The sequence below is a fragment of the Hevea brasiliensis genome, chromosome 7, assembly GCF_030052815.1.
Source record: "Hevea brasiliensis isolate MT/VB/25A 57/8 chromosome 7, ASM3005281v1, whole genome shotgun sequence".
NCBI lineage: Eukaryota > Viridiplantae > Streptophyta > Magnoliopsida > Malpighiales > Euphorbiaceae > Hevea > Hevea brasiliensis.
In genome coordinates this window covers 3,749,525-3,774,909 of record NC_079499.1, presented here as the reverse complement: position 1 = coordinate 3,774,909, position 25,385 = coordinate 3,749,525, and the positions used below count along the sequence as shown (strand labels likewise).

General features: G+C 30.7%; 2 protein-coding genes across 3 annotated transcripts; one reads left to right on the top strand and one right to left on the bottom strand.

Moving 5' to 3' along the window:
- Window positions 1–8,795: 8,795 nt before the first annotated feature.
- On the top strand, window positions 8,796–11,432 carry LOC110669531 (LOB domain-containing protein 29). 2 transcript variants are annotated; one of them, XR_009149989.1, is made up of 3 exons: window positions 8,796–9,262; window positions 9,370–9,824; window positions 11,204–11,432. XR_009149989.1 is itself a non-coding variant. In XM_021831235.2 (2 exons), exons 1-2 carry the CDS (start codon window positions 8,984–8,986, stop codon window positions 9,769–9,771), a joined length of 681 nt encoding a protein of 226 aa, XP_021686927.2. In that variant the 5' UTR covers window positions 8,796–8,983; the 3' UTR covers window positions 9,772–10,136. The 2 variants fall into 2 exon arrangements, 1 of the variants encoding a protein (XP_021686927.2); XM_021831235.2 differs by lacking the exon at window positions 11,204–11,432 and having other exon boundaries at window positions 9,370–10,136.
- A 1,554-nt stretch (window positions 11,433–12,986) lies between these two features.
- Window positions 12,987–19,460, bottom strand: LOC110669512 (potassium transporter 6). The gene is made up of 8 exons (XM_021831214.2): window positions 18,948–19,460; window positions 18,224–18,713; window positions 18,057–18,110; window positions 16,630–16,890; window positions 16,497–16,549; window positions 15,321–15,444; window positions 14,976–15,230; window positions 12,987–14,156 (listed from the first exon to the last, which is right to left on the bottom strand). The coding sequence occupies exons 1-8, from the start codon at window positions 18,984–18,986 to the stop codon at window positions 13,096–13,098; spliced, it is 2,337 nt and encodes a 778-aa protein (XP_021686906.2). The 5' UTR covers window positions 18,987–19,460; the 3' UTR covers window positions 12,987–13,095.
- Between the last annotated feature and the right edge of the window lie 5,925 nt (window positions 19,461–25,385).

Sequence of the window (25,385 nt, the reverse complement as noted above, 5' to 3'; positions counted from 1 at the left end):
TTTCTGTGTTGGCCTCTGAATTGATGTTTGAACGTCTCTCTCTCTCTCTCTCTTCAAGATGATATCAAATCATATTATAAAATTCAATTTAACTCAATAAGAAATTATATGTACATGTGTGCATTTGAAGAAGCCAATATCTGATCTCAAATCTCGTTTTAACTAAGAATTTATCAAATTAGTAGATTTGCTCTCTATTTTATTAATTAAGATTCACATTTTATGATTAAATCACATATTGAAAAGATATTTTTCTCATTTACCAATTATCTAATTTTAATATGATTTGGCTAAGGAGATAAATTTAATATGCTTTACAAAATCTCTAATTCTGACATGAATAATTGATCTTGTTTCTAGATTTTTCTTGCAAGTCTGATCTTGCAAGACAAGATAGAATATTAAGTGGGTTGACTTGACAATCTCTCCGATATTTAAATCAATTTGAGAGCTAAGTAAAATATAAAATTGATCAGAAAGAATATTTTAAAGAAATTTCATTTAGAGTGAAACTCGAAATTTGGATAATATGGGATGCTGAATTGTATTTGCTTTGTCACTAAGCCTAACAAATATCTCAATGTCCGAATCATGTGTTCAAATATTTTGGGATGATATTATATCAATAATATTGATGTTGCTGTGAGTTTCAAGGGTCCAGTTCTATTGCCACGTAAACCTGTAAAATAGAGAAAAGTGAGGTCAGTGACCTTCTAGTGAACCACTCCGATTAAAAAAACAGTAATATGGAAAAGAGAGATTAAAAGAATAATTCAGTATTGATTTTAGACAATAAATACGTACCTGATTCCTCCTTAATTCTAGTATTTATAGGTTATTTTAAAGAAAATAGTCGTTGCCTCAATCTCAAGAATTAGGTTGACATCCGAGATTGTCTCCTAAAAATCCAACTTGATTCGTGATTAGTGTTGCTATTACTAGGTATAGATTTTGCTCAGCTTATTGGGCGAGCGATAGCATTGTTCCTTATTTGCTCTATGATCTAGGCCTAGACCAACAATCTTTTGTTGGACTCGATCCTGTTCAAGTTAGGTGGTTGAGCAGCCTCTGGCTCGGTCTTTGACTCTCTCAATGAGTATTGTCATTTTGACTGCCACGTTAGATATTTTGTTTTTAGTGTTTAATATATCAAATACATAATTAGCTTAAGGAGATAAATCTAATACAAAGCGTAAAATTTAATTCATAATAAAGAAAAAGTTTCTCAAAATATATCTTGAAAGCAATGTTTCCTTCCCAAGGCAAAGAATGGAAGGAATATACAGAGTGAAAGAGCCCTAATTACAATAACTTAGTTATTTATCTTTTCTTATACGTTTATAACTCTTTTATTTTTATTTTTTTAATTTTTGTCCTTTTTCATTACTATGGAAGACGTTACAATTTTGATTAATACATATCTTAGTAAATTAATTGACACAAAACAATCAAAATTAATTTATTAATTAAAAATTATTCCTGACCGCGCTAACCCTTAATTAGATTAATTGGCACACGTATGTATTACCTCACTTGAATAAACATAGTTTAACAACAAAAATTTTGAAGCATATTATATGTTTTATGATGTTGAAGATGGATGAGATTAAGAGAATTGGGTGGTTCTTATAGATTGATCAAATAATTAAGAAAGGTTAATTAATTGATTAATATGATGAGTTGCAATTAATAATCCCACACACACGTGCAATGGACCCATATGAAACAATGGTGTCGGCTTGACTGGCCTTTAGAGAGGCAATAATATTAAAGCATGAATGTCCAGCTCCCATCGATCCATCTTTGTACATGAATTAAGATGTATATATATATATATATATATATATATATATATATATATATATATATATGTATGTATGCCAATTCCTTCATCACCTCTGCAAGCTGACAATTTATTATGTGTTTTTAATATCTTCAACACTTGTGGCTTCTCCACTCTCCTTCATTCCTTGTTTTGGATTTCTTTTGTTTTCTTGCTTGCTTATTCCATGCACCTACCTAGCTATTCCCTTGTTAATATAATTTTAAATAATATAAAAAAAAAATGTTAAAAAGTAGAGAAAGAATAAGACAATAATTTAAAGATTTATACTATTTTATTACGATAAAATAAGGTCTTGTTTGGTTTAATATTTATTTCTTGAAAAATACAATTACACGCAAATTATTTTTCAAGAAGTATGATCTGAATCTATTGATGTGTAAAATTCGTAAAAAATAATAATGAAATGGATATTTACGGTGAAAATGATATAAATATCCCTATTCTAAATATAAGCATAATAATTAAAATATTTCTTGAATAAAAATAGGATAAACCTGTCATCAATTCATATTATATGCTGCCCAACAATAAACTCACGTAATAATCAACATATTATCTTTTATGACATAATAATAAAAAAATATTATCATAAATTTAACATCCAAAACACATATAAGAAGTTGACTACTATTTCACCTGCACATTATCATAATTTTATTAGCATCCAAAATATACATAAATATAACTTCACTTGCGTATTATCATATTTAGGGGAAAAAAAAAATCTTACTTATATACAGAAAACTCAATAATATACTTACTGTATGATCAAGTAAGTAGAAATATTAACTTTTTGTGCAATTATGAATCAAATGACTTAAATTCTTACACTTTTCAGAAACTTAAAACTTTTCAACCAAACAAAGCCTAAACATATAATATAACACCCATAAATTAAGAATTTTGCATATGGTATACGTTGAATGTCTAGGGCCAGATCAAGCAATAATCATGAAAAGTTTTATAAGTTAATTTTATATTTAACATTAAATTAGTCAGCTACGAATTATGCTAATCAAATGACGTATAGAACCTTCCTATCCTATTGTTCAAGCCATATTCTTTTTTTTTTTTTTTAAGAAGGACATTGGTAAAGTAACATTTATGCAAATAAAGATTAATTTGACCATTATCTTGTAAGTATTTATGCAGTTTGTCAGTCCAAGAAAATAATAATAATAATAATAATAATAATAATAATAATAATAATAATAATAATAGTACCAAACTTTCGAGTTAATTGACCCTTAATTTATCGTATTGTTGACCTCTACCTGGTGATGGCGTGGCATTCGATTAAAGGTAGGGCCCGCATGCCAGTTTAAAGAGGGCACTCGTGCGGCGTGTCACATCAGGATCAAGCGTGACTGTGAGTGCCTTTTTTTTTTTATTGGCACGTGCACCGCAATCCGGAGGAATAATAACGATCTATTTTTTCTATTTTATATATATTAAAATTGATAATATTTTTTTAAAATTTTTTTCTCTTCTTACATATTTTTAATTTTTTTTTTCTTTATCTCACTTTTGTTTGTAAAAAAAAATAAATTTTTTTATCAGATATTGTTAATTCATGATTTAATCATCCACCATTCACATTATTAATTATCACATCATTTTCATTTATTATTAATTATCATTTTGAATATTTCAATCACATTTAATATTTAAAAAATTATTTACAATCAGTATAAAAGTGTTTACTTAAATCTAAAAATTTAAATTAATTGAAAAAAAAACTTAAAAATAAACAAAATTGAATATCATAATAAATCTTTTTATTTTGGTTATTGATTTTAGGATTTATTTATATTAATAATAAATTTGACAAAAATTTTTCTAAACTTTAATTATATGAATTCAATGTTTTGAATTATGAGTTTTATATATAATTATAAATATATGAGTTTATTTATTTTATATAATTCTCCTATATATATATATAATTATGATGAATCGAATCTATATATGAGTTTTTCATTTTTAAATGGCTAACATTAGTATGTAATTAAAATTAAAAAAATAAAATGAAATGAATAAAGCAAAACACAAAAATATTTAAATTAATTATTCCATTAATTAATTGATTACTTAATTAGTCTTTGTCCCAAAAATGTAAAACAGAAAAATCCATAAACCCAGATGTTGTGTTATCACTTTTTGAAAAATATATTAGCAATGGAGATGCTCTCAAATTATTATTAATTAATAATTATGTGAGCATACGATATAGATAACTTTGGTTAGTGCAAGACATGTTCTGTATATATACGTATATATACAGAACATGTCTTGCACTAACCAAAGTTATTCTTCCTAAACACCAAAACTTGTGGGCCCCCCATGCTTCTACTCATACAATTACAATAATATATATATATATATATATATATATATATATATATATATATATATATATATATATATATATATATAATTACAATAATTAATTATTTAATATTTAATTTCCTGTTAACAGCAAAAAAAAAATGTTTACCTAAAAATATGAAACACATCCTGCATAAGTCTAGATGACTGGAAAAATTTTTTTTTTTTCAACGTATTTGTAATTTTATTTAATTTGTTAATTTTATAATAATTTAAATAATTTGTACATATTTTTATTTAATTGAAAAATTATGTAAAAATTAATATTTATTGATAAAAAAAAAAATCCCTTTTTCTCACGATCCTCCCTTCTCTTCAACAACCAAATTTAATTAGTGAATAAGTTAACTCAGATTGATTTTAACAAATTGAGTAGATTTTTAAGAAAACGATGCAACAATAAAGGCTACGTTTGTTTAAAAAAAATAATTTATACATTTTAAAAAATATATTTTTTATAAAAGCATTTTTTTTATTATTTAATTGAAATATTAAATTAATTATATGTATTTATGTTTTATTTATATAAATATTTTTACATTTTAATAAAGTTGTTAAAGTCTAAAAAATGAATTTCTCTTTTAAAAAGACTATATTATTTTTTTTTAAAATGACTTAATTTTTTCTTTAATCATAAAAAATATTTTTCATTAACTCAGTTTCTGAATATCTTCAATGTTAGAAATTATAAAAAAATATTTCTTATGAAACAAATAAAACCTAAAATTAGCCGCTAGCAATTCCATCGTTTAAAACCAAAAATTAATGTTAGTGTTAAAATTTAATTAAACCATGGATTCATATATAGTGGATTTTCAAAATCATAAAAAGAAAAAAACATAAAAACAAGAGAAATGAGGTGTTAGGGTTTTGATGAAGGTCTTTGATAGGAAAGGATATTAATTAATGGTTAAAATATATGTTTGGAAGAGGAAGTATAAAATATTAATTCTTTCATATATTCTTTTGGGCTATAAGAGAGATTATATATAGAGGTGGAGGGAATTAGATTGAAGCACCATTAGATTAGATAGACCTATCTTAGTGGAAAAGCAAAAAGATCCTTCAGGAGTAGTGTTTGTTCTAATTTTATTTATTGTTTTAAAAAAACAAATTTTAATATCAAAGTCCAAACAAAGTAGCTTGTGTATACAAATAAGTTGATAGTGTGTGGTGCTTTTAAGACTAGTTGAACTTGAATACCTTCTGCAATTATCATCTAAAGGAGAGAAGATTAAGAATTTAATAAGGCTTGCTGTCTCCAAGATCACTCTTCTCCTTTTCATGCTCAAGTGGCCAACAAGTACACATGACTTAACAAAAGCCATTTCCTTTGGTGGGATTAATGGCTGCCAATGAGGTTGATGCCATGCACAAACCCTTTCTTAATACGTCCACCTGTGACTTCCCATAGTGGTCCATAGGATATAATATTATAATATATACCGATACCCTTATCATCTTTCTTTATAAATTTTCGGCTACAAATATTATGAGTTGGATTTTATATAAGGATGAAATTAATAGTTATTAATTAGATTAACTATTTATGTTGTGTATTTATTATATACACTTTAATTAATTTTGTATATATTTCAATATAAATATTTAATCAAACGGTTGCTAAATGTATTCTCATATAAAATTAGATTTTATATTTAATTTAATTTAAATTTTTTTCTTTGCAATTTAATTAGATAAGAAAATGAATATTTGTCTTAATTTATAAATTGGTCATACTAACTTATAAGCATTAAAAATAAGCTAATCTATTTATTTATAACAAATTTTTGAACTTATAAATTAAACTTATAAGCTAAAAAAAATAGATTGCGTGGATCTAACTTTTCAATTTAGTAATTATAAGTCTTGTACTGATAAACTGATTTGATCAAGTACTTTGCTATATTATCCTTATTTAATTTTTAAAATTTCATCATAAATCTTATTTGATATCCTTTTTTATCATTTTAATAATAAATGCACTTAAAAACTATTTTTTACCAAACACATCAACTATTTATCAGTCATTTATAAGTAATTTAACTAATTATATAACTATTAAAATTTTAAATGCTTATAAATTGATTCATCTAAGTATGAAGGGTTTTGTTTTCATTGTAGCTATCAAATCAATTAAGTAACTTAAAAGCCCATTTATTCAGACACAACAAGCGTACATTAAGATCATCTTGTAGAGCATTGACCAGCAACCAAACAAAATTGGAAGAAAGAAAAAGAAAAAGAGAAAAAGATGAATTATTTTATAAACTATTTCAATTGTTAGGTAGTTTAAAAAATATATATTATATACAAATCATGAGCCCAAATTTTAATTCTTATAATATTGTTAATTATATTAATTAAAATTTATTTATTTAAATGTTTAATTTGTACCCTATATAATATGATTGCTTGTTTATTTGGGATTTAAGCTCTAAAATGGAGTCTAAATATTAACTTGTGTGAGAGACAGTGTGGAAGGAGTAAGGATTAAGTTGGGGTGTCATTATTAGGATTGGAAGTGGAGCCTAAATGCACATTTGGCCAAGGTCTACATGTTGGTGCCTATGTGTGACAGAAGGAAGGGATTGAAAATGATTAATGATTTATATATAAGATTAGTTAATGATAATAATATTGTATTGCTCGACAAGTTGTTACCTGCAAGGATTAAACAAATCAAAGACTAGAAAGCAAGAGAAACCTCTCTCTCTCTCTCTCTCTCTCTGTGTGCTATTTGTGCTTCCCTTATAGTCAAGTGTTCTATTCCAGTGTCACTATCTTTTGGTTCTTTCATTTTTGGAATCTGCTTCTTTTTCTGCATTTCTTTAATACTGTTCCTTTATGGTCTGATTATCTGTACTTAGTCAGTGCTAAGAATCCCTTAATCACAATCCTCCAATTAATCAATGTTAAACATTAACATTTATTTGTCCCCTAATGAACCTTGAGAGATCTGAAACTAATGATCTGTAAAAATGAACTTTCCTTTATAATAAAATTAAAATCTTGATTGGAACCCTAATGAATTTGGGAGATCTTAAACTATGATTTGTCAAAAAATGAATGGTATATTAAAATGTTTATGTTTCTCATTTATCATTAATTAATTTTTCTGTATCATAAAATTAAAATCTTGATTGGAACCATAAACTTGTCGTATTATTGATAAGATTAATTAATTAATTTGTCTGTGAACTTTATTATCAAAAGGTGTCTTAATGCAAGAGACTTCCTATATTGAATGAATAAGAGTTGATTATACAAAAAAATTTAATAAATAATATGGGAGATGCCACTAATTAATTTACAGTTAATTTATGTAGTTTTTCATGTGTTATTTTAGCTAAAGAACTGTAACACTATAACAGAATCCACTTAAAGAGATGAATGATATATATAATAACCATTAGACAGTTTCATTACATGGAATATAACTGTCTGTCTGGCTAAAACTAAGGTTATGTGTCAGCTTTATATAGTATTAGTTTACTTTTTTTTTTTTTTTTTTTTTTTGGTTGGGGTGGGGGGAGAATATTGGAATATGAACTGTTAACTTGATCAATTCTATGTCATCTGATTTAAGGTCCCATATACTGATCAGCTACCTCAAACAACTCAACCTGATCATTATTTCTCCTGTCAAGATTTGCCACTTTTGGTTAACAATATCAGACACACATGCTGGGATATTTGCAAACTCAAAACAATATAAAATAGTGTTCTCACATGTTAGGAAGTTTCAGTTGCACTGCCACTGGTGTGGTTTGTACAATAATTAACTTGAATAAACTATAATTAACTATTAGTTTCCTCTTCTTAATTATCATGTTTTTATTCTTTTTCTTTTTTTTTTTTCTTTATGCCTCATTTCTATCATTCTGGAAAGAGAAGTTGTCTAGTATTTGATACTAGAAGGTGAAAGTTCTGCAAGAATTCTTAATTATAACTACAAGAAAGAAAAAGATTTTGTCCATCTAGTGGCACAATGCTACATTTTATGAAAAAAGAAAATGTATATGCATAATCTATTTTAGTCATCAATTTAGGTTTGAGTGATCTATAGATTTGGGGATAGGTCAAGTTAAACCATAAGAATGTCTAGTTACTTTCTTGCATAATCACATCCAATTCACTATCGATTCTGTGTTTCTCCATTTGACCCTATTGTCTCTATATTATAAGACAACATATAAAACAACATTTTTGGGGAAAAAAATTCTCTGCAATCAAAACCCATGTGTAGCCCAATAGACGCAGATTCTGTTCTTCACCATCAGCTAGAACTTGAAAAAATTTTTCACTCAAATCTAATAATTAATCCCCTGTTTTACCAGGGATATCCTACTAGTATATTAAACAGGAAAATGTGGTTGCAGTTATCACATACAAGGACCTAGAAAAGTAAAATTAAGCCATAATAAATCCAATCATGAAGCAAATAGAAATGGGTTTGGTTTATGCTAGCTCTTTTGTCGTTTAAGGATGTTAAAAGGAATCTCAATTAGAGGATATAAAAATTTGAGATGGAAGGGTGGAAGAGAGTTTTGTGAGGAATAGATTAAATAATCAAATATGTAGCCCATTAAGGGAACAAATTTTAATTAAGTATTCATTATAATATGATCCACCTCTCCCCTTCTCAAGTGTTTATAAGCATGGTGATAATGCTTACACGAAGCTGAGAAAACACCCACAAGAAAAACCAAAAACAGCAAGAAAAGCAAAAACCCACAAAAAATCAATATGACTGGTTCAGGTCCTCCTTGCGGTGCCTGCAAATTCTTGAGAAGGAAATGTGTGAGGGGTTGTGTTTTTGCACCTTATTTCTGCCATGAACAAGGTGCTACACATTTTGCAGCCATTCACAAGGTTTTCGGTGCAAGCAATGTGTCAAAGTTGCTTGCTCACCTCCCTGTGAGTGATCGATGTGAGGCTGCAGTTACAATTTCTTATGAAGCTCAAGCTAGGCTTCAAGATCCCATCTATGGCTGTGTTTCACACATTTTTGCTCTCCAACAGCAGGTTTGAGCACCCTTTTGAGCTTATAGTTGTAATTGATTCCAAACCCTAGTTATTTTGCTTCACTATAATTTGATAAATTTTCTTTTCCATCACTTCAAACCCTGCAGGTCATGAATCTGCAGGCGCAACTTGCTTCTCTCAAAGAACAAGCAGCTCAAAGCTTGCTCAATGGCTCTGCCGCAGCAAACCCTAATGAAAAGTACTATGGAAAACCAGCTTCTCTTCCACAAGATCTTCAAAGCTGGTTTCAGCCAGAGAATTCAAACATGGTGCCACAATTCAATCCAAGCCTCAGTACTGGAAACACAACATATGGCGAAAATGGGTTTATGGATCCATACTCCGTGGGAAGTTATGGAAATTCTTCAACAAGTACTTCATTTGATAGTTTTGAAGAGGCTTCTCAGTCCATTTCTTCCCTTGACATGCAAACAGACAACAAGCAATGGACTTGTCAAGATTCCGATGACCTTCGGTCGGTGGCCTTTGGGTATATTCAGCACTCGTGAAGGGAGAGAAAGAAAAAGAGAAAGAGAAGCCTTTTGCAGGAGATATACAACTGGTGAAGACAGATCATATACTGTCATTTTTTGAATTGCTGCTGCATACTTTGAAACATGCACTTTTGTCGCTACAAATAAAAAAGCTAGGAACCCTAGAAATTTTCAGGCAAATCAGAAACCCTAATTAAATTTCTTCTACCCCAACCACTCTCTATTATCCTTTTCTTTAGTCTAGTGCAATCTTGAATATTTGTAGAATATTAGCACTATTCTCTGAGAAAATCTAGTTCTTATGATTTTTAGTTAATTCCTTTGTTTATAGACCTAGCTAGGACCTAAAATTTTGACCTAATAATAAAGTTAGTTGCCTAGCCTGCTTTTTCAATAGTTTCCTTCAATTCCTTCACATAACCCAGTAAGTTTCACCAACACAAAATTTTCTGATATGGTTTCTCATGCTTTTGAATAACTCTTTCTTTCCTTGAGCAAGAAGTAAATCCATAAGATTTCCTCGGTGAGCGTTCAAGAATCAAGATTTAGTAATCTCAAAAGACTGTCTATGGTTACAAGAAAATAGCTGACATAATAATGTTAATAGGACTCCTGATATATATGTTTGGTTTTCTGGCGAAGAGAATGGTTAGAACACTCACCATTCTAATTACTCACATTGAATATGAACTTCTGGAGCATAACTCCAGCATTTGCTGAGATATGCTTGTTGACTAATAATCAAACATGATCTAGAATACAATTTAATTAATTGTCTTTAATAGCAGATAATTAAATTATGCAAATTGCCTCGATTTCGGAGTGCATCATTCTTATAAGAGTGTGTGTGTGTGTATATATTATGATCCCAATAAATTTAAAATATTCCCTGCACATACCATAGGCCACTGGGTTTAAACCTAATAATCTTGCCTTCATCCGTTGCTTGTTTCCTTTTCCATTGGTTTTATTTCCCATTGTTTGATGATTGCTTGGCAAATACATTTATAATTGGAATGCACATCTTTCAAAACGATATAGAATCTGCTATTACTATTGTTTATTTCTCTCATTTCATGTAGGATTTATCAAAATATATATATCTCCTCTTCACCATTGTTAATTAACAATTCATCAGCTCGATCTTCGAAACAGGAGCAATGATATTAGCTTTGTTAAATGTGATCCTCGGGATGCCTTTGATTTGAATTAAAAATATGCTAATGCTTTGTTTAAACATTTCTATGTACGCTTCCATTGGAACTTGCTCTGTGTTATTGTTTATTGTTTAGTGCAAAGACTACATGATTGAGCTACTCTCACCTAAACATTTTCATGCAGTGCCGTTGCTTATTACAATATTCTCCTTTTTTTTTTGGATAATGTAGAGACTAATTAATTACTTTGAGTATAAGTGATAATTAACCTCTGAATACTTATATTTCAGGTTAAAAAAATTCCAACAAATTTTGGAAGAATGAAGTTTGAAGGTTGATGAGAAGAGAAATCTCCAATGTTGTGAAAGCATTTGGAAAACTCTTTTGATGAATGAAGTGTAAAAGTGCATATTTCTTTATTGCTGCATGACTTACTAGTAGCTAGCTAGTGGTTTTGAATGCATGATTAGGATCCATTGTTTGATTCTCCTTGCTAAATGGAAATGCCTTTTGTTGCTATTTCTTGCTTAATGAATGAGAGCATATATATATATATATATATATATATAACCTTTTATTATAAGCTTTCTTGGGATGGCAAGGGTCATGATATATACCTTAATCCATGAACAGAGTTTGATGAAATTGGAGCAACCTATGAATAGTTAATTTTTTTTATTAATAGCTTAAAAGAGCAAAGCCTCTCTCTTTAACTTTCAACATAGCTAAAGCCTAAAGGTCTATTATATGTGATGGTTAGAAACATAAGACTTTGCTTTTAAGATTCACTTTATGATAGTTAAAAATTGAAATTTTATTTAGAAAAACCTTAAGTTTGAACTGCCTTGGTGAATGACTAATGAGTATCTCAAGTAAAAAGGAAGGTTTTCTTCTGTTTTATAGTCTAGGCCATTACCTTTCTGAACTTTGAGCGAATATGAACATCTATAAATTTCTTCTATAAATTTCGGATCCTTTCTATTAACTAGCTGGGCCTGATTTGATTTCAAAGCGAGGGAGGACATTCGTAAGAAAGAGAAGAAGGAAACGAGAGGTAATCGTTTTGAATCTTTTGACATATGTGATCGGTAGATTGCAATAGCTCTGCACCTCTTGTCAAGAATTCATAACTCTGCTGTCTGCCATTCCTAAAAGCTATTATTTCCGCCCATTTCAAGATGTGGGAATTTTGTCCCACCCATTAACATTGTACCCAAATGAAAGCCCATTCTGAATACTCCTGCATATTGTGAGCTCTTAAGTAGAATGAGAATGGACAAAGCCCAATTACCCATCATGCCAGATTCATCCTCACCCATCCACGTCCAACTTGTAATTGATGTCCAACCTTATCTTGACTAAATCAGTTGCGAAAATTTTATTCATCGTTTATATCTGTCTGAAGCATCCATTTGTTTAGTTTTGAATTCTACATGTATAAATGGTTTTCTTTAAAGTTTTGAATTTTAGCAGCTTCCATTGCAAACTCCATGCCTTCAATGGATAGTCATTTCTATATAGTAGAGACTCCCTTTCTCTACTGGTTATGCTTTTCCTCCTGTGACTCTTTTTCAGGTTCAGAACTCCACGTATTGAGCAGCATATATCCAAATACTTTCGGAAATAAATACAAGAAGTAAGAGACTTAACACCTAGACCCGGCCATGGCCAGTTTCGATTCATGAACCGACCTAGAATCAAGTTAAGGAGCACCAATCCCTATCCCCTCTCCTTGAAACTGAACCTAAATCAACCTGATTCACATTTTTTTTCAATTATGTTTAATCCCCTTAATTCTTCACATTAAAAACAGGCCAAACTGTGAAGCGGACAGAAATGAAACCGACATTATACCGAATCGTTTTAAACTGAAATCATTTCAAATTGGCAATTCTAGCGCGAAACCAGACCAGAACCGGCCCATGGCCAATTCTACTACTGCCTATCCCGTTTCTTTTCAGTTGGTTAGACTGCGAATTAACTAGGCGCCATAGCCCATAAACAAAGATGGCCCTCCAACTATCCCCTCCCACGAATCATAAAGAATGGTTAACTCCCAAGAAAAACATGCCATGACTAAACCACCGGATAGCTCTATAATCCACCTAAAAAATTGAGGTGATTGATCTATTTTACAACATTACAAAATGTACATGATCAACTATATCCTGTATAACCAAAACTAAACATGGTAGATCATTCCTACCTCTAGAGTTGATGCATGTGGCACACTTAGAGGATAGGCTGGTGCCCTACAGTTCCTCCTTAGGAATTCATACCCATAATTAATGACAAGCTTCTTCACCATGCTAGATCCTTGCTTGGCTCTCATATACGAGTGCCCTAGTATGTAAGCAATCCCAGCTTCCCTAGCTTCCATTAGTTTTTGCAATTCTTCTCTTGCGCCTCGATCAATCTTTGGGCTTTCTGGTACGATAAATCGCACTCTTTTCCTAGGGTGGATCACCGGTGGTGATCTTATTTCTCTCATCTCTGATGTGCTGGCTGACTCTATGATATCACCATCATCCTCACTCAGCTGGATTCCATCTGTATGGGTAGAACATGTCCCAACTACTGTCATTTTATTGTCTTCCTTCCCCACATCATCATTTGCACCATTGGTTTCCTTGATCCCTGACCGTATGTACTCTGCTATGCTACATACAAGATCCTTCTCAAATTCCATATCGTCCTTGTGGACATCTCGGTATCCATACCGTACAATGCACCTATAGAGCCTGTATTCTCTTGGTCCAATATGGCCGACAAGAAACCGCTCCTCTGGTTTAACACGTGGAACTGGGACAGATTTAATGCAGAGAAAGACTAGGACTTGGTGGAATGCTGGAAGGTTGGTGACAAAGTGGGAGAAGATTGCTGGGATTCCAGACACAAGCTCAGTGTGTACGAGGCCAATTCCACGGACACGCACAATACCAAGGCTGGGACCCAAGCTTAGTAGCCAGTTAATAGAGACCTTGTTTTGGACATCAAATTCATACTTTTTGAGCGTACCAAAGTGCCAGACACACATAATGATCAAGAAGATGAACGAAAGGGCAATAGGGACCCAGGCCCCTTCCAGGAACTTTATGAGGGAAGCAGTGAAGTAGAGGGCTTCAATTGTACCAAAAAAGAATATGAAGCATATTGCAAGAAAAACACTCTTTTGCCAGCATAAGACGATTACCAGAGACATTAGGCAGGTGGTAACCAGCATAACAGTTATAACTGCCAAACCTGTTCCACAAGAAGCGACTTGTTAAAGAACATTCATAGAAGTATAGAAAAATAAATGATAAAATTTCACACTTTGATTATATCAAAATTGCAGCGGCTCCTTTTGTGCACAGTGACATCCTTTTTTAGAAGCATTAGAAGAGAACCCAGAATTCCTCAACCTTAACAGTTAACTAAAACAGATCTATTAGCTCTTAAAAATTTTCAGTTGTTTCCAATTAGTTTTCAAGTAGATTCAGTTTTCTCCATTAAATTCTTATTTTAGTGCTGCAACAACAGTCCAAGTCCAGATTCTTGGGCACAGAAGCTGCACCTTTGGCTTGGGCTTTCATGTAGTGGCCCTACTGTTCTAGGATACAATAGCAATACAATAACATAGGCATGACTACATATTTGTAATTGGCACACATTTGCATACCTTAACATCACCAAATAAATAATAAATGGACCGGTGGAACATCTAATCACAGTAATATAAATAATTTGATTTGGAATATGTATTCCATCCAGTTGATAATATTCAGGGATTCTACAGAATATCATTTGAAGAAATAATCTGATTTCATCAAGATTTTATCACGGGCAGCCTCATAGAAGCCCGTTCAGCTGCTATTCCTGAACCATTGTGTACTGAACCTGTACATGATTATTTTAACGTGCTTCATTCTACACCTAAAATGCACCATACTCCACAAATTATATTTAATCAAACAAGTATGAGCACTTGCTTTATCATCCACAGAAACTATAAATACAGATATTAGATTGCTATATTTGTCACAAGATGGCATATAATTGGCACAGTTATTGTAATCATACCTGAGGCATTGCCCATTCGTTTAGTGTCTCTGAAACCAACAGTAACAGCCAAGCATAACAGCATCAAAGTCCAGTTAATCTCTGGGATGTAGATCTGACCATGGATTTTGGATGACGTGTGGACAATTTTTACTCTTGGGAAGCAACCCAAAGCAGAGCACTGTTTTATGATTGAGAAAGTTCCAGTGATGATAGCTTGGCTTCCAACTACTGCAGCAAGTATGGCTATGACAAGAACTGGCCATCTCAATTTATCTGCAAAAAATAATTGGGTATCTCTGTTTAGCTAAAACTTTCCTGCAATCCAAATCATATAAACTCAACAAAAACAACTCAAGGGCGTACCTGGTACAGATACATAAAATCCAATTCGGTAATCACTATCAACAACATGATGCTTGGACAAATAGGCAGCCTGCCCCATATATGCAAGAACCAAGGATGGATATACCAATGAGGTGAAAGCAATCTGGAGAAATATGAATGCCAATTAGACAAAGTTGTTGCTTTTAAAATGACAGTTGGCTGAAGAATAATGAGTGTTTTTTTTATGGTCCTTGGCCATTATAAACAATCCAAAAGCAAGGTAAAACTGGGTATAAATGATTTAATCTCCAAAGATCAATTTTCACCCCTAAAGCATATGAAGATCATAGATGTTAATTTATTAAGTTGAGAAGTAAATTTTGCATGTGAAATCTACAGTTTATAAAGGGCATCCCCAATCAACAAGGCTCCCCACTTTGTGAAGGCGAAGGAATGTAAAATAGCCTCACTCTAGCTTTTTACAAAGAGACTATTTCCACAACTTGAACTCATGACTTCCTGGCCATAAAGAAGTAAAATCTTAATATTGAATAACAACTTTCCTACTAAAATTTCAAGTTACTCAGATAATTTAAGTTGCACCTGTGGAATGAAGTTTTATAGCATAAAATTAGATATGAATGCATCATCTTTTAATTCAGTTCAATAGAAAGCAGTTAACACAGCCAACCAAATAATTTTCAAGAAGTAATTCAAGAGTCTTATATGAAGAAAAAGGGATGACCAACACAATATTAACTTGCACATAAATTTAGTACTTGTTAATGAGAGAAATGAAGACTGCTATGGTGAACCAGACAGGAGAGCATTTTTAGTAAACATAGATCAACAAAAGACAAGCTATATCAGACAAAATTTATGCAACCCACGGTCCCCCAAGAAAAGTGCAGGGAAAGGGATGGGGGAGGAGAAAAAGATTAAAAGAAAGAAGCGCTTCAAATTGTACTGAAATTCTTTAGTACTCTCATTTTCCATTGCTAGGGAATAATAGGTGCACATGCAAAACAGACAATTTGTTGAGCAGGATGCTTTTATAAAATAACCATAAGCTCTTAAATATCATGACACAAAAACCTTTTGCATTACTTCTAATTTGTCCTTAGTCTTTATGGTGTCAAAATACTGCAAAATTTATACATGGTTCAAAACTTCAAATTGCTTCATAAAGTGAATTTTTTATTTTAAAGTATATACCTTGATTGACGATTGAGAAAAGTGCCCCAGATCAGCAAACATAGCTTCAGAGCCTGAAAATGAAAGGGTTAATTAAAAAAAGGCATGACAATGTTGCTTGTAGACAGTGTACAAAAGTTAATCAAATACTTACCTGTTATGCATAACAAAATCCCACCCAAGGACATCCAACCTCCTCTTTGAGTTTTCCTCAAAAACTTGTACATATAATACGGTGATAACGCTTGATACACATGAGGATTCCAGTGCACAATATTATATATCCCAATGGCACTGATGCACAAAAGCCAAGTGAGAACCACTGGTGCGAACAAGAATCCAACCCTGTGGGTTCCATAATGTTGAAGGGCAAACAAGCCTATCAGTATGATGCATGCAACTGGAACTTCTACATCTGGAATTTTCAGGAGCAAATGTCACTTTAAAAGGCATGTCATTTATGGTATACAGTAGGGAAAAAAATCTAGAATCAATCTGCTCATGAGGGAATAAAATTAAACAAGGAGGCTAGCAGAAGCAGCAACAGCAATTAAGGCAGTGCAGATGATCACGGGATTAAGAACAGAATAATAAGCGGCAGTTGTTTTCCAGCAAGCTCTTGAACCTCAAAACTAATACCTAGTGAATCATAGAAGGCAGACACAATTTAAATCCTTATATGAATAATGAAGATAGTTCCACTAATTCTTTACAGAAAGAATAGGTACGCCGTTGTTTCTGTCATACAAAAAGTTTTCGCATTATCTGACTAATGTCATAACTATGGTAGATACCTGCAACTTTACTGATATTAGGAATGAACTACTAGCAAAAATACTTTTGGATTTGTCTTAAATTTTTAATCATAAAATTCTTTTTCCGTTCATCAAACCTATTGGACACATCGTTTTGGACAGATGGAATATTAAAAGAAAGGACAAAGTTTGCAACATGTCTGCACACATTAAATTAATGTAACTCATGTCCCATACGCTCTGAACCTCCAAAAAAGCCAGGATAGTTCAACTACTTGTACCCCACCCACACCAAACCAAGCCACTTGTAGAGATGACCTACCAGCCAACATAGAAATCAACCAACTTGTGCTCATGTGAATTCAAACCTGTTAGCTACCACAAGGGCCTAAGGTATTCAGCACTGGGAGATACAATTTAAAAGTGATGAATTTTACTAGTTTGAGCAGATATTAGAATTTATAATGAAAAATCTAAAACATGCCAGTTTATCATGCGAACTGACACTATTTTGCACAACTTGACAAAGTAACATCATGGACTTATAGTGCATCAATTATGAGTATAATGAAAGTTGAATTTGAACCAAAAGGATTATGAACCCGAAATTGCCTTCGGTTGGCATTACCATCCAACAATTCCAACCAAAAGTCACCCAGGTTAGAAATTATTAGCGAAAAGAAAGACAAGCTATAGAACTAATGCCCAAGCCTTGCCCCAGAAATAGTAAACCATGAACAATCTACTGCGACGAAGATATTGACAATCTACAAATATTGATAATTCAAATAAAATGGGGAAGAAAAAGAAAGGGAGAAATTTTTACATTTGTGATGCTCTTTTGACATCGAAAGCTCAAGCCCAGAAACCGCAGAAAATACTGTTTAAAAAATGATCAAACAATCAAACCAATTGGCGACAAGAACAACAAAATATAAGAATTTAGAACCACCCACCCCAAAGAAAAAAAGAAAAAAAAAAACTCTAGCTTACCAGAAATAGCAGGGGTTAGAACACCATCACCGATCACCATACATGTCCCAATCAAAGCCAACACAAGCAAAAACCTCTGCAACACCCTGTGTTTCTCCAAAGTAGATTTCAATCTCGCCCCAAAATTTGAATTTGTTGCCGACCCAATACTATCCTTCTTATACTCATATAGTTCCTCATCTGCAACCTGACAATTTGGCAGTGAGTTGACTCGGGCGTGTCGACACAATAACGAGTACAAAGCAAATGTCCCTCCTTCCCCATTATCATCAGCTCTTAGCACTATAAACACGTATTTTAACAAAGGAACCAAAGTGAGAGTCCAAAACACAAAAGAAAGAACCCCAAAAATCTCCTCGTTAGTCTCTGAGTGTCGAATATCTTCAGCAAACGTGCTCTTGTATACATACAATGGGGAAGTGCTTAAATCTCCATAGACAACTCCTAGACTTTGATAGGCCAAAGTTAATACTGTTTTCCATGATTCTTTCTGCACACAAAACACCAATTTGATCAAGAAACTGAAATGGGATTGACAGACAATTTGATACAAGTTTGAAAGAGTTCAGTAAAAATTTACAATTCAGGCATAATGAATTAATCATAAACCTGAAAATGGGCTTCTTTAAAAACAGAAAATTAAATAGTTATTACTCATTTTATTCCACAAACAAAGACAGCAAATTTGGCAAAAATGTATAATTTGTGAGTATACCCATCTCACCTTAACATGGTTTTGAAAAGGCCCAGTCTCCAGATCCATGATGGACGCCCTCAAAATAGAGAAAAATCCATTTTTGCAGAGAATTGGAGAGATTTAAAAATGACCTATTTGTCAAAATACTGCTCTCACCAGTAAATACTAAATACTTGTTTAAAAACCACAAAGATACACGGTACAGCCAAAGAAAAAATGAATTTTTATATGATAGTGAAGGATAAAGATTGTTCCTTTTTTCTCTTATTTACTCAGCAGTTGAACAACCATGAATGCCGACAGAAGAAAAACAAACACCCATCACTAAAAGGGCAAGCAGATAAAATGGTGGGTACTCAAATTTGGAATCAAATGCCCCAAAAGACTAGAATATAAATATTTTGCGTGCGTTTCTTGAAAGAAAAAGAATTTTAGACAGAGTGTGTGTAAGAGAGAGAGAGAGAGAGAGAGAGAGAGTTTTGTTTGTAGTTGGCAAGAGGTCTTTGTTTTTGGTTTTTTGTATTTTAGCGAGTTCTCTAACGGGACAAGGAAGCGCAGTGGCAACGTGCACAGCAATTGAGCAGGCAAAAATCGGAGCTTTCGGCATGTAATGCTAAGCTACGTGCTACTTGCCCTTTTCCTCTCTTATTCAGCCTTCACAGGCAACGATTTTTGTGTGACTCGGTTGATGATTAAGCGAGTTGTCTCAGAAAAAAAAAACTGCAAAGTTTTATTATATTATATTACATGGGTTTTCCAAACTCATAATTATTTAAATTAAAATATTATTTTTCAAAATATAATTAGCATACATAAAAGGAAACTTAAATCCCATATAAAATTTTCATAGATTAATTTAAATAATATTTCGTTGTTTAATACTTTAATAAGTACTTTAATACTATCAATTAAAATTTAGTAATTTAACATTTTTTAATCTAAAAAATAATACAGTTTTAAAAATGTATGTGTTAAAAATGAAGTATTTAAAATATTTCTATAAATAAAAATATAAAACTTTCTATAAATAATACTATAAAATGTAAATTTATATGTCAATGAGTTGATATACTTGCTAATAAGCTTTTTTTTTTTTTAATCTCAATTTATTTTCCATTTTTATTTTTAAGGATTATCTTAATATCAATATGAATAGAATAAAATTTATTAACTAAAAAAATATAAAACACACTAAGACTTTGTTTATTGTACGAAAAAAAATATATATTTTTTGTGTTTTTTCGTGTTTGAAATATTAAAAAATTTGATAACAAAAAATATTTTTTCTGATAAAAAAATTAAATAATTTTTTATTTTATAAATTTTAATAAAATATAAATACACTTATATATGTATAATATAAACACATATTATTAATTTAAAATTATAATTAAACATAAAAAATATTTTTATATTTTTCATAAAATATTTTCTATAAAAATTTTTCTTATATATAAATTATTTTTTGAAAAATAAACAGAACCTAAGTATATACTTTAATACAATGTACAAAAGTTGCAGAATATCACCTAACCATACACAAAAATAAATATCTTCATTCCCATTCAATTTGATATTTGGACCATATTATTAGAATATATAATACTATTTATTTGCCTCCCTTGTCTTCTTCTTTCTCCTATTTTATGTCAAAAGTGACTTGAATAATGATTATGCAAGACTAAATATATTTTGGCCTAATCAAAATATACCCATTTTTAATTAAATTTTTTTTTAGATTTTCAAAGTTAAAAAAAATTTTTTTATTTTTCCTTTCAAATTTTTTTTCTTCTTTTTTTTTTTTTTTTTTTTTTTTCTTATTTTTCTTGTTTTTTTCTTTTAATTTTCTTTTTGAGATTTCTTTTCTCTCTCTTTCATCTTTGATTTTTTTTTTTTGATTCGAATGATGATGATTTGAATGAAATTTGATTCAATGATCTTCTTTTTCTTTTTTTTCTTTCTGATTTTTTGATTTTTGGATTCTTTTTGATGTGATTTGGATGAAGAGAGATGATTTTTTTATTATCATTATGATTATGTTCGAGTTTGAAGCCATTTTATGAGTTATTACAGAGTTTGTTTTTGAAATTTTTAGAAGAGATTTTTTTTTTTGATTTTTTGTTTTTATTTTTTTTAATTTTTTTTTTTGATTTTTATTTTGTTATGGAGTGATTTATGAGATTTACATTGATAAATTTTTTGTTGATGGCTATTTTTATGCGTATTTGTTTTGTTTTATGGATATTTTTGAGCTGAGAGATGGATAGAATGGGTTATAAATGCGATTCTTTGGAGTGCAGTTAATGGAATGATGGCGATGATGATGATCGATGCGAGAATAGAATGCGATTTGATGGGATTTCGAGTGGAATGAAGGCTCATGGAAAAGAATGGTTGGGGTTGGGAAAATGTGGGATGAGTTGCATTGATGAAGATGGGTGATGGTGAATCTTGAATGAAATTTGAAGATCTTATTAAGGGTGAAGAATGGATGAGTGCAAAGGAGGCTGAGAGAAGTTGATGAAATCGGATGTATTGACTACATCAGAGAAGTTTGATGTGGTTTGTGAGAGAAATTTGGTGAACGAATCCAGGAGAAGTGCGTTAGTGTGGAATGGGTGTGTGGGATCCCGATTGGATGGATTTTGGGGGGGAAGTGTGGGTGGATGTGAGATGGGAGAAGATGAGGATGGTGGGTGGAATGGAAGGGAGGGTGGGTGGAGGGGGGTGAGGGAAGGTGGGGATGATGAGAGGATGGATGATGGAGATGGGGGATGGATGGAGGATGGGGGGATGGGGGGAGAGGAGAAATGAGGAGGATAGGAGAGAGGGAGAGATAAGGATGATAAGAAATAGAGAATGTGAAAATAAAGAGAGAATGAAGGGAAAAAAGAAAAAAAAATGGGGGAAAGTAAACAGGAGGGGAATCAAAAAGGATCAAAAATTTCAAAAAAGAAAAAAAATGTGACAAAAATCAAATGGGAAAAAATTGGGAATGAAAAAAAATGGGTTAAAAATGGAATGAAGAAGGCTGAGGCAAAAAAGTTGCTGAAATCAGAAAAAAAAAAAAAAAAAATTAAAAAAAAATTATTTTTTTTGGTTTTTTGAAAGGACATTTCTTTTTTTTTAAAAAACAAAAAAAAAAAAACTTTAAAAAAAAAAATAAATTGAAAAAATTTTTTTGTGTTTAAAAAGATTTTTTTTTTTCTTTTAAATTTTTAAAAAAAATTTTTTTTATTTGTTTCTTTTGTTTTCTTTGATAGTTTCTTTTTTGTTTAATATGTGTTGTGAATGTTGAGTGTTTGGATGATTGGGGTGAATGATGGGGATGAAAGGAATATGGGATAATAGCTTTAGGGGCTTCTAGTGTTGGCATAATCTTGGATTGGCTGGAGCTTGTAGGCTTCTCAATTCAATTTGTGGAGACTTTGAATCTTTTGAGAAATTTTAAATTAAACTTTTTTAATTTTTCTTTTTTTTATTCAGGACTTTTTTTTAGGCTTTGGTCAAATTGAATGGATGAGATCAAAATGGATTTAAGAATTTGATAATGATGATGATGATGAGATGATGGATGAATGATGATTGGAGGATTTGGATTATGATGACTGATGATGATTGGATGATTGTGATGATTTATCGAGCTCTGGATGATTGGGATCATGATCATCGATCATTCATTATTTTCATTCAAGCTTTCTTTTTTCATTCCATTATTTTATTGTTTTTCATTTTTTTTTCTTGGAAATGAGGAGTGAATTTGTTGAGAAATTTTTTTGGAAATTGTTTTTTTTGACTCTTGGGTGGGGTTTGTTTTGGAATTGTTACATTTTTTTTTTTGGATTTGTTGTGAGTCTGGAGGTTTTTATTGGAGAAGTTAAGGGAGAAGAGAAGACTGGGGGGTAATGGGTCTCTAAAGGGGAGAGGAGAGAGAAGAGAGAGAGAGATGAGCAAAAAAGAAATTAAGCTCAAAAGAGAAGGAATCTAGAAAAAAGAGAAAAAAAATTGGAAAAGAGAAAGATTTTTTAGGAAAGAAAGAAAAAAAATAAAAAAAAAAATTTGAAAAAAAAGGAAAAAAAGGAAAAAAAAAAAAAATTTTCAGATTATGAAATGAAAGAAATATAATGGAAAGTGATTAAAGGAAAATAATGGATTTGATAATTATCAATATTAAAAATTTTCAATGATTGGTTAATATAAATGATTATTATGATTAATGATCTTTTCTAATAATGATATCAATAATGTAATGAAATGTTGATGATGAATGAGAGATGATTGTATTGATGATCGTTTGAAATTTGATTGTTATAAGCATAGTTTTGATTCGATCAGGTGGTTTTTTATCATATGTTTTATTGATTATTTTTTTTATTTAATTTTTGATTTTTTATCATTATTTTATATCATAATTTAATTTTTCTAAATTATTGATGATCAGAATATCTAATAGAGAGAATCCTAAGAGAAAGTATGTCCTAATCTATCGCAGGATCTTGTAAGCATTCTTCTATAATCTTCTATAAAATGAATAGCTATTCTATGAAAAATAATCTTCTTCTTCCATCATTTCATTCTCAGTTCCTCCCTTTCTTTCAAGAAATATCAAGGAAAATTGCAAAGTTTCTACTTCTGAAATAAAATAGTTGAAAATGAAAAAGTAAAAGAGAAAAGAATTTATGCGAGAAAAAAAAAAAAAAACTAGAAGATTAAATAAAAAAAAAAAAATGGATATTTGATATTTAATGATTGATGAAGGTTGACTTTGATTGACTATGTTGTTGTTTTTTGCTTGTTTTGATTCTTCTTTCTTTCTTTCTTTTTCTTCTCTTGCTTTAGGATCTTGCTTTCTTCTCAATTTTTGGATGAAAGGATTTTTAGAGGCCTCTTCTATTTTTTTTTATTTCTTTTTTCTTTGCTTTTTTTTTTTTATATGCTATTTTTTTGGTTGTTCATCAATTATTTTGTTTTTGTCTTGGCCAGGTTTTGTTGTTTTTTTTTTTTTTTTTTTTTTGCTTTTTTTTTTTTTTTTTTTTTTTTTTTTTTTTTTTGTTTTTCTTTTTTGAGAGAGTTTTGCTTTTTTTTTGTTTTTTCAATTTGTTTTTTTTATTTTTGAGAAATTTTTTTTTTTTTTTTTGTTGTTGATTTTAATTGAATAATAATTGCAATATTTTATTTTATTTTTCTTGCAATTGCAACATGCTCTTAGGCTCTTTCTTAGGTCAATTACATCTGTGAAAACAATTGGTCAGTGAACAACAAATCTTCAAGACAGAAAAGCAAAATTACAAAGAAGATCAAAAGAACAAAAGAAGAGCAAAGTCTGAAAGAAAAATTTCTTAATTCAAAGTCTTTCAAGTCTAGCATCCCAAACTATTTCTTCTTTCTTTTCCTTTTCAAAACATGTTATGATATGATATGATCAAATTTTGGCTTGATTTTGGGGGGGGGGGAATGTTGATGGAGATGAAGTTTACAGTGTTGTGGTTTTGGGTTTGTTGACTTTGTTTTTTTTTTTTTTGTTTTTTTAAGAAAGAAGGAAGATTTAATAAAATTTAATATCGCTTGTTGGGATGTTACTTTATTATGTTGTCTAATTCTTTGGCTATCTTGAATACTTAAATTAAAATATTATTAAATATCTTCTTTCTCTTTCTTCTTCCTGGCTCTAAAAATAAATAATATATGTTGAAAGTTCAGAGAGAATCTCAAAGAAAGTTTAATGATTGATGGTCTGGATGGTGTGGTGGGATATGGATATATGATGCTATGCTGATATTGTAGTTATGATTGATGTCCCCCTGTTACTTTAACCTTTTTTTTTTTTTTTTTTTTTTGATTTTTATGGTTTTTGGTTGATTTTTGGTGGTGATGGTTTGATTTGTTGGTGAATGTGTTTGATGAATGAGGATGAGAAGAAAAAAAATCAATCCCTTTAAGAAGGAGCTCTAGCATTGATTGACTTTTTTGAAACATGATAGACAAGAGCGATTATTGAGATTATGACAATAAAATTTCTGTTAAAGGAAAGAAAAAAATAAATGTTAAAAAAAAAAGAGTGAAAAAAAAACAAAAAAAAAAAAAAAAATGAAAAAAATCTCAATCTCTCTTTTTCTTTTCTCTCTCAAGATCGTTCTCTCTAGGTTCTTCTTGTGAGTATTCAGACTTTGTTTTGTCCATATGTGTATGTGTGTTGATGATTGAATGATGTTTGTTTTTGTTGTTTTTGTTGAATTGTTTTTTTTGCATTTTCTCATCTCTCTTGGTCTTTGGTTTTTTTTCCTTTTTTTTTCCTTTCTTCATTCGTTTTCTCTTTAGCTCTCTTCAATCAAATGACATCTTTTGCACTTGGACTTGGCGTGTTTATATATGGGAGGATGAAATATATGGGTGGATGCGAAATCGCTCTGCTCACTCCGCTACCTCTGAGATTGAGAGGCTCAGCGCCTCAGAACGATGGGGCGC

What these genes read in the sequence shown, in the direction of transcription:
- LOC110669531 (XM_021831235.2), top strand. Translation starts at nt 8,984, where the DNA reads ATGACTGGTTCAGGTCCTCCTTGCGGTGCCTGCAAATTCTTGAGAAGG. An exon ending in TTTTTGCTCTCCAACAGCAG is followed by an intron (nt 9,263 to 9,369) that starts GTTTGAGCACCC and finishes CAAACCCTGCAG; the next exon opens with GTCATGAATCTGCAGGCGCA.
- LOC110669512 (XM_021831214.2), bottom strand. Translation starts at nt 18,986, where the DNA reads ATGGATCTGGAGACTGGGCCTTTTCAAAACCATGTTAAG. An exon ending in TCTAACCCCTGCTATTTCTG is followed by an intron (nt 18,111 to 18,223) that starts GTAAGCTAGAGT and finishes TTTTTTAAACAG; the next exon opens with TATTTTCTGCGGTTTCTGGG. An exon ending in TTTCTCAATCGTCAATCAAG is followed by an intron (nt 15,445 to 16,496) that starts GTATATACTTTA and finishes ATATTTCTCCAG; the next exon opens with ATTGCTTTCACCTCATTGGT.